The following is a 12082-nucleotide window of genomic DNA, read 5'->3' as shown; positions in this document are numbered from 1 at the left end:
GGTCTGTAATGCTATCTGCCAGAGTTGCTCAGGACAAGCGTAGGATCCAAACTCCGCTCCCTGTGCAGTGATGCGTTGCACTTGGATATGCTAACACATGGACTCTCCTGATAGGCTGTTAATTTCCCTAAACCTCTCATCTCCCAAAGTCTTCACCTCCCAAGTATGAGGAATTGTTTTTAAACATAAAAAAGAGGTAGCTGGCAAGTATATGAGAGGATGGGGACAACTCTTTATTCCAGGACTAAATCTCCTCGCGTGTGGTATAATGTCAAAAGTATTTCTGTTTTTTAACACCAGGACTTTGCAATTGGGAGGTAGACAAGAAACAGAGCAGCAGCACAACTTCCAAATAATGTGGATAGTTTAGGGATTTGGGCCAGTAAGTGGCTCATCATCTCTGAATAGAAAGGTGCAAAATAGTACTTCGGAGTCAGTTTTAAGGCACAATTGACAGTATGTATACAACAGCTCTAACAAACAAACCTCTCTTCATCCCTTTTTACCCCAATTTTAACATAGATTATTTTTTATTTTAACTACATCTGAACTCTGACTGCATTGAATGTTTTAAACTCTACATACAAAACTCTTCTGCAAAGTTTCAAGTCCAGCATTATGCCAGGTAGAAAGTATTGGCCATATATTGCACTGCAAATCATTCTCTAAGTGCTTTCTCTCCTCCACCTTTATTTATTTTATTTTATTGCATACAGATAAATTACTATCTGTTGGCTGAACTGATTCCTGGTCTTCCACTGCGTTCTCCTCATCGTGAGGCTTTATCTATTTTCCTACTCCTGCCAGAATGCTCTGTGATATACAAAGAACAGAACTTGGAGCCTTTTGTTATGCAACTTGCGCAGGCCATTAATAGCATGAGTGACCGTTCCTCAAACATACTGGGTAAGGTTGTTTCGCTTTGAGCATGAGGAGAAGCCACTGCCTGAGATGGGAACTTCAGCACACATTTTAAAATGACTTAATTAGGACATGGTTAACATACTGGTGCAAACATACAAAGTGATAACTTTTGCCTCTTCACTTCACTACTTGTAGATAGTGGTGCTGTCCCAAAATCTTTATATGACGTGTGTGTGTGAGAGAGAGAGAGTTATTTTCTCACACAATTTTTATTAGTTAGATCCAAAGGTGCTAGACTGCATAGTCAATCAATGCACACCCTAAAAAGCAAGGAAATAATATATTCTGCACTCCATCTACACTCTACTCCTCATCTCCTCTTCTCAATTTCATGTGCATCTCTTCCACAACTCACAGAACATATATCTCCACCTTCATCCTAAACAACCAGTGGGCTCCCTTCTTGTTGTTGTTTGTACTACCAGGCCTAGAAATCCTAGACACACAAGCTCCTGGTCCATGGGGCACTGTACACACAGAACAAAAAGACAGTCACTACCCCAGAGAGCTTACAATCTAATTATAAGACCAGATAAATTAGGTGGACACAGACAGACTGGAGAGCATAGGAAACAATGAGATAGTATTGGTCAGCGTGATAGACAGTGGTCTCAGCACATCAGTAGCCCAGTTGTTGTCAGGGATTTATAGGCATCTTGGCAGTGGGGTTTTGAAGGAGGGTAATGAGGTAGCTGTGTGGATGTTTAAGGTAAGCACTCCCAAGCCTTCGGGGCAGCGTGGGAGAAACATGAAGGTGCTTGTTTGAAAGTTTAACAAGTGGACAGTGGAGGCTGGCATCATGGTCCATTTGGAGGCAGGACTTAACCTTTTGATACTGAATGAGAGGGTAGGGTAGGGATAGATTGTGAAGGGCCTTGAAATTAAGGACAAGTAACTTATGTTTGATACAATAGAGAAGAGGGAGCCAGTGGAGAGGGACTCAGAGAGGGGTGACAAGAGCCTTTGACGGACCAGGAAAATTACCCTTGAACTCTGACTGTTTATTGGCCTGGAGTGGTCATAAGTTCACATGATTAGGCTTGGTGTTGCTCTCATCTGCTGTAGTTTTGTATGTGTGTTTTATATAAGTGGGTGTAAATAGCTGAAGTATGGTGTCTGATTGCATTTAGTGGCTGCATTGTTTCCCTCCAAAACCATGTTGCATTAAAAAACACTTTGAATCATGTATCATTCATAAGAATGCAAGCTGAAAGGTGTGTTTGTGGAGGAAGGCTGGGACGTGTGTGTTTCTTTAGAGATTTTTGTTTCGTTGTTTTTTTGGCAGGGGAGTTTCATTTACATGAATATTTTCCCCTCATATTTCAGAAAAATGCTGGACGTCGTTGTCAGCATCCTTTTTGGACAATGTGGTGCAGATGTTTAAAAAGGTTGTAGTATCTCAGCTGCCATTTTACGCTTCTCCCCGTTCCCGGGACACCAAACCTCTCCTAGAAGTGCTTGAAAAGCTGTACAGGGTAAGCATGTCTAGTCTGAATAAATCCATAGAGAATCATCACTGGTTCTAAGCAAACATGTGCATCTTAACCCAAATTTTATTCCATTTCAAGGCAAACAGGAAGGCTAACTACACGCTACAGTTAAGCAATTTTTACATAGATGAAATCTCCGGAACATTTATTCCAACCGACGTAGCAAGGTGGCGCTCATGGCAAGCTACAACTGTAAGTATGACATTGTACTGTCTCCTGGTTATTCCAGAGTTTCTAAGGACAGTGGATGGTTAAAAGACAGCAGTTGCTCCTTCGTTTTTTATTGTTGTAACACCTAGTATCTCCAGCTGAGATGCGGGCCAGACTGTGCCAGGCTCTAAACAGCCGCTAAGCAAGAGACAGCATCTGCCCAGAAGAGCTCACAGTCTAAATAGAGAAACACACACAACCCTGGGAGGGGAAATAGAGGCACAGAGGGTTGAAGGAATAGAACCTTGGTTTCCTGACTCCCAGTCCAGTGTCAGAACCACTACCTCTGAAATTTCTAACCTTAATGTTAACTCCATATTGTAGCTGTGTTTTGATTTTTAAGTCTGGGTTTAGTTGCAGTACCTGGTTGGTGGGGGAAATGGGCCCCAGGACCTGCACGTGATGCACAGCAGCTAATCCAAAGGGGTAGAGGGACTGTTACAAGTCTCTCCTAGGCAAGAAGGGGAAGGAGACTGCAGTCTTGCAGTGCCACTTCTTTGTGTGTGGGGGCGGGGAAGAGAGGGAATCAATGAGTTAAGAGTGCGGAAACTGGGACTTACCTGTTTTATTTTTAAGTATTCAAAAGATATGTACCATTCTCATTGGTAGAATTCGTGTCATGAAGACGACGTTCCCGTCATATTCTGCCGTTTCCCTTTTATCTTTAACTTGGTTTCCAAGACTCAAGTGTTCCACTTTGATTCATTTTTCATGCAAGAGGTATGACCTGGTCTCTGTATACTCTGAGAAACAGTCTAGGTTGGTTTGTTTTTTGTGCGCCACAAAACTACAGTGGCATTTCAACCCCAGGAGCATGTGCTAAAGTGAAGGTCTTAGAATCTATTCACTTTTTTTCCCCCAAACTGAGGCTATGGCTAAACTACAGAGCTTACAGTGGTGCAGCTGTAGCACTGCTAGTGCAGAGTCTATGCTGACGAGAGGGAGCTCTCCCGTCGACTTAATGACTCCAGCCCCCGCGAGTGGCAGTAGCTGTCCAAGCGCTGTGCACACCAGCACTTAGGTCGATGTAACTTACGTCACTCATGGGGGTGGCATATTCACACCCCTGAGCGACATAACTTATACTGACTTAAGCTGTAGTGTAGCCATAGCCTAAGTAAAGTATTTTCATGACCCAGCAGGTGCTATCAGTGGCAATATAAAGTATTTTGCTGGAGATGTTTATATTTTGTTCTTGGGGAAAATGGCATTGGTTGTTCAAATAGTATACTAACGTGATCGACTCTGTAACATGACATGGGGCAGTGTGGTTTTAGATTCGGGGTGGGGGAGGAAAAGAACTTGTAGCGGAGCTTGGGAGCATTGTCTCCCAGGACAATTATTTGAAAATACACCTGCAGTTCAGTGGAATTTAGTCAATTATAAGGTGGGGGAGGGGATTTGTCCTAATTTCCCTGTGGTTTGGTGGCAGAATTTTAACAAAGGGCTTCTGGAGCCTCGGCCAGCACCTTGCTGCTTTTCCTATAGGAGAAGAGTAGTTCTCCCTACATGAGAATTATTTAGATCTTATTAAGTGTGCCACCCTGTGTCAGCTTTCCGAACCCTCAGCCTCCCCGGGGGGTCGGGGTCTGACCAGCCTCAGGACTCTGCCTGTGTGGATTGAATTACAGGATTTGGGGCCATTCTGATATAACAAAGAACGGAATTTGCAATTGAACATCAAAAGTTACTCCTTTGAACATCACTTAAGTCTTCTTTTACCAATGGGTGTTTTGGTTTGCCATAGAGAGACAAGGTGGGTGAGGTAATATCTTTTATTGGACCAACTTCTGCTGGGGAGAGAGAGATGCTTTCGAGCTTACACAGAGCTCTGGGGAAAGGTATGCAAAGTGTCACCGCTAAATACAAAGTTTTAGCATAAGCAGTTACCACATTTCAAGGGACCATACCAGGTGAAGTGTCCAGTTAACACCCTCCAGTCATGGGGGCCGTGAGTGGGGGGGCAGTTAGTGGGTTATAGATTGTTGCAATAAGCCATAAATCAAGTGGTTTGCCATAGTCATTTCTGTCATGTTTTCCTGGAAAATGACTCTTTTGATATGGAGTTCATTCACATTTTCATTTAACTCTCCTTGTAAAAGAAGTTCTAATTATGCTGTATGACGTGAATACCACTTACTTCTAACACAGTATGTTTCAAATGAAAGAAAATGGGTGTGCAGTGCAATAAATTAGTGGCTAGAGATGGGCAAATGTCACATAGAGGAGAAAATGTTTCACCCATTATCAATGCAGTATTTTTTTCAGGCAAGATGCTGGAAATATAGTTCTATATTCATTTTTTTTTAGGGTGCGAAGGTAGAAGCCCAATTGATACTGAAGCAGAATGAACTGCTGAGAAAGAGTGAGCTTCCTGAGTTGCCTGTTTTTCCTCTGCAAGTTAAACGCAGCAACCTGGTTGAAGATACTTTACGTAAACTAAGTCTGGTGGAGGACAGTGTCCTGAAAAAGCAGTTGTTGGTATGGTGCCCAGTCATGTTCTTCCTACTTAGCAATATGAGGGAGATTAGAGAGAAACTGTATAACTGGTTGGAATTAGGGCTGATTGAAAAATTTCCATTGCAACTGCCTCTCAATTACCTGAAATTATTTCTGAAAATGGCCTGCTTTCCACAGAAATGTCACGTTTTAGTTGGGGGGGGAAATGAAAACTTTTTGGGTGAAAACTCAAAAACATTTTAGTTTCAGTTTATGTTGAAAACTCAGAATTTTCCATGGAAGAAAAAACATTTTCTGATCAGCTCTAGGTAGCATGCACCTGAAGACAGGTGCTTAATTAGCCAATTAGCAAGGATCGGTTTCAACGCATTAGGCAGATTTATATACTTGGTTACCCTCAACGGCTTTGAAATTTTTAACCAGGGTTTTGAGATTTTAACCATATGATCCCCCCCATTAACAAAGATCAATTACTGCAAGGTTTGTGGTCTTACATCTGCACGATAGTGAACATTTACCCCTCTCTGTTAATACTTCCTGCCCTTGGATCAGTATGATACCACAGCATGTGGTTCTTCATTAGAATGCAGGCTGACTTAGTGTGGCTTGTCTATTGCTTTGTCATGGGACCTCAGAGGGCTGGCGAGTTCAAAAGCCAACTTCAGCTTATCTTGAGGGGGGGAAAAAGAGAGCAGTGTGTCTCTAAGCAGACATAACGTGTACTGTAGCAGTGTGTTGTGGACATCATTTTTCAGAAGGTAGAGAAGGGAAACGAGGTGAGTCAGAGTTCAAAAGAGAGGTGAGAATGGCAATTTGTAAGAGCAGGAATGATGAAGTCTTCCCAAATCATCCCTTTGCAGAGTTGTTCCTGCTCTGGTCTTGGAAAGGGCTGATTATTTCAAACCCTAAAGCTGTGCATACGCTGCACTTAGTAGTTTGACTCCGGCACTAAGGGATGAATGTGGTGTTGACTGCCCCATTTCTGGGGGAATAGTAGTCTGTATTGACTTTGGAACAACGGCTATGAAGAATACCCATATTTCTCTATGGTTCTCCAGGTGCAATTTGAAGGGGAGTTGAGGGGCCTGGATGCAGGCGGAGTGACGTTAGAATTCTTCCTGTACGTATTTGAAGAGATGGTGAATCCACAATATGGGATGTTCGTGTATTGTGACCCTGCGTCCCCAATGTGGTTTCCTACCAGCGTAAGTCAGAATCTGCTCAAGCCATTCAGGGTCAAGAGACAAAGGAAGTAATTTGCATTTTGACTCCAAGCTTCTTTACCTTCTGCACAGTAGTTGGCAGGGGAGGGTCTTGGAAGGCTGTGGCAATTTTCCAGAGGAGAGGGTCTGTACCACCTGGGTGTTTTATATTGCGGAATTGGAGAGGGTTCAGAGAATGATTGGGTGCATGGGAAAACTCGTATGCAGAGAGATTGCAAAGACTGGGACTTAGTTGACCGTAGAAAGGAGTTGAATAGGAAGGGACATGATTAAAGCATGTAAATCAATGAATGCTCTATACATGATAAATCGTGAGCTTTGTTGTCTTTGTCTCACAACACAAGAACAAGGGGACGTTCAACGAAACTGAAAAGTATTGAAGGAAATAATTTTCCATTCAGTGAGTAATTGGACTGTGGAGTTCTCTGTGGCCAAGAATTTAATGAGATTCAGAAAGGGACTGGACATTTATATGGATTACAAGTTTATCCAGAGTTATAATAATACAAATAATAGTTTTAAAGGGATACAAATATCATGCCTCATGTTTTACATCATTCTCTAGATATTAGGGATTAGGATGAGATCATTATGAGAGGCAGATTCTACCTCCTGTGGGGGTTCTTGCTGCTTCTGACTAGCGGGACTTCTGATCCAGGTCTGGCAATTCCTGTATTCCTACAAGAAATATTTTCTAAGAAATAAAGTTAGAGAACGTTAACCACTCAGATTATATTCTCTGTCTAACCTCAGTAATTAGCCAGACCACAGCAGTGTGTGGATTACTGTTCTCTGTACTGAAACTTACCATTAGTAAACAAATTGTAACTGATCATCAGAGTGCATCTCTGAGAGTTCAGGTGAGCTGCAGTCAGCTGGGGGACCAGTTCCATGGTTCTAGAATTCTGAATGACTGGTGTTCCCAGGCTAACTACAAGCATAGTCAAAAACAATTAAATTCCTACAATCAGTGGCAACTCTTCAAGTGGTCATATGCTGCTTTTGTACACTTTATACCGCAGTGGCCCAATTAATTCTGTGTCCTTACTCCTTTGTGAAATTTAGTTTTAGTGCTCAGCAAAATCTATTTTTGTCAGGGAGGGGGAAGAAAAAAGGTAAATTCCTTCACCCCAATTTCCAAATAAATGTGAACAAAAAAGGGAAAGACTTAATGCACCAAATAAAGTCTAAAAGAGGGCTTTTCAAGATAATTTTGCTCAGTAATTGCCTTTAGTTTGAACTCTGTGAAGTGATAGTGTGACACACACCATCTTGGCCGATGCACCGGGGATTAAAAGCATGAACTGCTACAGCTTGAGTTAAAGAGCCAAGGTGTACTCGGTGGGCCTGTAACGGACTCTTATCCTTTGCAGATGAGGCACAGAGTGAGACCTCTAACACGTTCCCCAGTGAGACACAAGAGGTCAATGAAATCCACTGATGGCAGATCTGTGGCTAATGCATGCCCCAAAGTTGCCAGATGCCCTCTCTTTCCCAGTAGCCTGATTCAGTCCTCCTTAAAGAGTCTCATTAACTTCAGAGGACCTTGGATTGGGCTTCAAAACAGGAGCAGACCTCTTATTCCAGGTGTCCCCGCTACTTAGGGCTCTGTCCTACTCCCATTTTTTTTCAATGGGAGTTTTGCCATTGACTTGAATGGAGCAGGGTTGGAGCCTTGGGGAGCACCAGAAGGTTCTGGTGGGGTTTCTTTAAACATAGTTTCAGCTCTTCTTAGATGACTGATAGGTTTTGTTGTTGCTGATTTTGCTTTTTCTTAATTACCATAACAAAAATGTTTTTAAAATGTGCAGTGGGAGTTAAATTTTGCATCGATTGACCTTGACATGATGCTCCTTTAACTAGTATAAAAAATTCTGTAATTAACGTTTTTAGGGCTCAAAAATGAACCAAAAGATTTACGTAAATTTTGTCTTTCCGATCTCGCCTTTCTGGCTTGTTTGTTTGTTTTTTGGTTCCATCATGACCTACTACTTACTTGGTTCTCCAGTTATAATATTTCAACACTTGGGTTTTTTTCAGCCTTCAGTAGAGAAGAAAAAGTATTTCCTCTTTGGGATCCTGTGTGGGCTCTCCCTGTTCAACAGGATCATTGCCTTCATCCCTTTCCCACTCGCTATTTTTAAGAAACTTCTGGATAAGAAGCCTTCACTCGAAGATTTGAAAGAGCTGAGTCCTGTGGTAGGGAAGTAAGTGATTTCAGCTATTGGTTCCAGCTGGATCTCTAAAGGAGTTTGTGCATGTACCCACATGTATATGAATGGGCTGGATAGTTTGTTGACATTCACTATATTGTCTGTAGAGTGGAGGAAGAATAGTCTTGTGGTTCAGACACTGACCTGGGACTTAAGGCAGGGTTCCGTTTCCAGCTCTCCCACTGATTTCCTGTGTGTGACTTTGGGCAAGTCACTTTAATTCTCTGTCTCAGTTTCATATCTGTAAAATGGGATTACCATTTTCCTACCAAGGGGTTGTGAGGATAAATTGGCTAATAGGTGTGAGGTATTCAGGTACTGAGGTAAAGTGGGGGCTATATAAGAACATAGATAGGTGGATGCATAAGAGTAGCAAATGTTCTATTATTTTTCTGTGCTTGAGTTCTGTGTCAGGGTCATGCAAGCTGCCTTTGTGAGGCTCGCGTTGGCAATAATTTGCCAGCAGCACTGTTGCTCTTAAAATAGACAGTATTGCAGTCTTGATCAAATTGAGTTTTATATGCAGTCTTGTAATCGCTTCTCTCTGGGCCCACGTTAAGAATGAGGGCTGCTATGACCCACTCTGTAGCATTCCACACTTCGGCCACCCTCGTACCAGGTTGTGTGTCTGGTTTTGCCTATTTTTGTAGTACCTTTCTGTTGGTTGTGATTTGATTTGGGGATTAAGGCCATGCATTATAACAGGAGGAGATGCATTGATGATTACATCTGGATCCATTTTTTTTTTTAGGGAATCAGTAGCACCTTGAGCCACACAAAGCCCTAACGGTGAAGATCTATCAGACAGCTGCACACCCCGCCCTATGTTACGTCTTATCTGCTGTCTGTCTGGAACAGAAGGAGAGAATGTAGCACAGGCAGCTGTGAAATACAACCTATTACATACATTGCGCTGTTGTGAGGATGTCAGCATAACTAAAAGAGCAAAGCCTGAATAGCTTGTGTTGTCATCAAAGCCTAGAGATTCAGTGTTAAGGGGGGGGGGGGGGGCAAATTACAGTTACTAGTAATTGCGCGGGACAATAAAAACATACATACAAGTGCCGCTTGCATACAAAGCAACTTATGCTTTATAACATAGAACTCATTTTGACTTCTAAGAAGTTGAAATACCATATGTTTTATGGGACAACCAGACTTGAGATACAGGTTTTTCCTGGACAGATACTGAGAAAACAAAAAATTCCGAGCTTGACCTGCAGGAGGGAAGGGAGACAGAGATTGATGAGAAGAACAGAACTCTGTGGCATACGGTAGCAAAGATGGGGGAAGTGGGTGTAGATTTTCTACTGGTTTTTGAGCCCAAAACTTCTCATGGTGGCCTTTGTCCCTGACACGTATCAGGTTCTTCTACCCATGAGTGCAGAATTTACAATTTTTTGTTGCTTGCGACTGGAAATATGTTTAACTATAGTATTTACTGCTACGGTTAGCATAATTTAATCTACAAACAATTTTTTAATTGTTGTATATTAAACATAATGGCTCATAGTTATTACAAATCAATAATAAATGGTTGAGATTTCACTACTCATGGTGCAGGGTAATTTATCATGTGATCTGTCATCTAACAATTTAGAAGTATATTTTTGTCTCTTTCCCCCCCCCCCCCTTTTAGGAGTTTGCAGGCAGTTCTAGATTATGAATATGATGATATTGAAGAGAATCTTCAGATACATTATTGTGTGAGTACCTCTGGAAGCCATTATGATACATGTCCACTTCATTTGCTATGCACTACAGTAGTTACAATTGCTTTCACTTTTGAAATGTTGTTCTTTGCTTCACACGGTGAATTGGGCACTCTTACACTGCTGATGTGGTATTTAGAAGCTTTTCATGTACTTACTTCAGTCGCTTATTCATTTCCCCCCCCCTACATGTTATCCAGTTTAGGAGACAACGACTGTTCCCTTTGGAAATTGAGAATAAGCCACTATGGGAATGCAAGTCTAGAGGGTCTTTTTATCAGCTCTTTGAGGCAGGGGCAATCTTTTTGTTCTGTTTGTACAGTACCTGGCACAATGGTGTCCTAGTTGGTGACTGGGGCTCCGACGTGCTACTGCAACACAAATTATTTTCCCAGCTTCCCAATCTTTGAAAATGAAAACCCCACTTTAAATAAGATACTTGTAGGAACTAACCGATTTTGTTTTAGTTATCATAGCCTCTTATTGGAGCGATGAGCCCTTTGGCTCTGAGGCTGGTCTCTTCCAATCACAGTGGGCCAGATCTTGACTTGTTGTAAGCAAATGCAATTCCATGGACTTCACTAGTGTTGAATTTAGCCCGTTCTATCCTGTCAATCAATGAGCAAAAGCTCCGCGTATGATAGGGGAGGCCTGGGCTTGAAGGGGAGATGGCAAAGGCAAAAAAGAGGACAGAAATCTTCATGTTTTCTTTAATGCCTAGAAACACACCCATCTGAAAATGACATATAAGAGTTCTACCTGTGCACATTACTGACACACCCATGTCTTTTAATAGTTACAGGAAGTCACTGAAATTGTGGTCACATTTGCACCAGGCACGCATTCTCTCTTGCCACTATAGTGCAGTTTTGAAGGTGATTGGATTAAAGGTTTCTGTAACACGCACAACACCAGTGGGAACTTTGCAGCCATATTGATTTCAAGTACCGTAGTAGGGAATTGTTTAATGGAGAGAAGGTTGCCTGGATTGTTGCCTCTTCTCACAAGAATGTTTTCATGGTTTCAGGTGTCGTGGGACAACAAGGAAGTAGACCTGATTCCAGATGGCAGTTCCATAGCTGTGAACAACAAAAACAAGTATCTTCATGCAGATTGGTTTATTTAATTCTAACTGGTGGGCCTTTTACAACCGGGCCTTTCACAACCAGGCCTCAGAGTCAGAGCAACTGTCCAGCTCTTTACAATAGTGTCCTTTTAAGTACTGCAGTTCTCAGTACCTCCATGCCAATGATAATGAGGCAAACCCTCCTAGCTGGGAGAGCAGGGATAAGGTGGAAGGTACAGGAAAAGATAAGCTTAACACTTACAAACACCCCTGTATAGAGACCTGAGCTAGCCTCTGTCCATCTCACCATCCTCTGCGTGGAAGGCTGGGAGTGATTACGTGTCTCCTTTGTTCAGTCCCAGACTCCTCTCCCTAGTGAGGTTATGTGAACCCCTGACTTGTCACCTGATGAGCTGATTTAAAACAACTCCTCCTTTGGCACGTGTCTGTGAGAGACGCACCAACATTTCCCCCAAATGCATGTGTGCAATTGCATGATACTGGGCCTCTCTCCCTAGAACCGGGCAGTCTAAAGGCACTTGTTGAGACTTTACCCACTTCAGGCTCCCGATGAGGACACAATCGTTTTTGCCATTTTGTTACAAACTCAGGGCCAGATCCTGTGAGTACTGAGTGTAGCTCTTACTGTCATGAGTAGTCACTGGGACTATCATGATTTCAGTTCGCAGTAGTAAGCAATAAATCCAGCAATAAATGTTTGGAGGGTCAGATTCTAAAGTACTTCCTACCCCTGGGACACGACACATAAGAACGGGCCATACTG

The 12082-nt window shown here is 42.4% G+C and overlaps 1 protein-coding gene across 1 annotated transcript in view; it reads left to right on the top strand.

Moving 5' to 3' along the window:
• LOC135879024 (probable E3 ubiquitin-protein ligase HERC6) overlaps positions 1-12082 on the top strand; it is a 40822-nt gene that overhangs the window by 25796 nt on the left and 2944 nt on the right. The window contains exons 12-20 of the mRNA XM_065404825.1: positions 717-906; positions 2251-2399; positions 2493-2606; positions 3234-3344; positions 4935-5105; positions 6143-6289; positions 8348-8514; positions 10160-10226; positions 11260-11330. Of these exons, the coding sequence (XP_065260897.1) occupies positions 717-906; positions 2251-2399; positions 2493-2606; positions 3234-3344; positions 4935-5105; positions 6143-6289; positions 8348-8514; positions 10160-10226; positions 11260-11330 (1187 nt within the window). The remainder of the gene's footprint in view (positions 1-716; positions 907-2250; positions 2400-2492; positions 2607-3233; positions 3345-4934; positions 5106-6142; positions 6290-8347; positions 8515-10159; positions 10227-11259; positions 11331-12082) is intronic.

The sequence above is a fragment of the Emys orbicularis genome, chromosome 5 (genome assembly GCF_028017835.1).
Source record: "Emys orbicularis isolate rEmyOrb1 chromosome 5, rEmyOrb1.hap1, whole genome shotgun sequence".
Lineage (NCBI taxonomy): Eukaryota > Metazoa > Chordata > Testudines > Emydidae > Emys > Emys orbicularis.
Note: the sequence above shows the minus strand (reverse complement) of the source record. Positions and strands in the feature narration are given on the sequence as shown.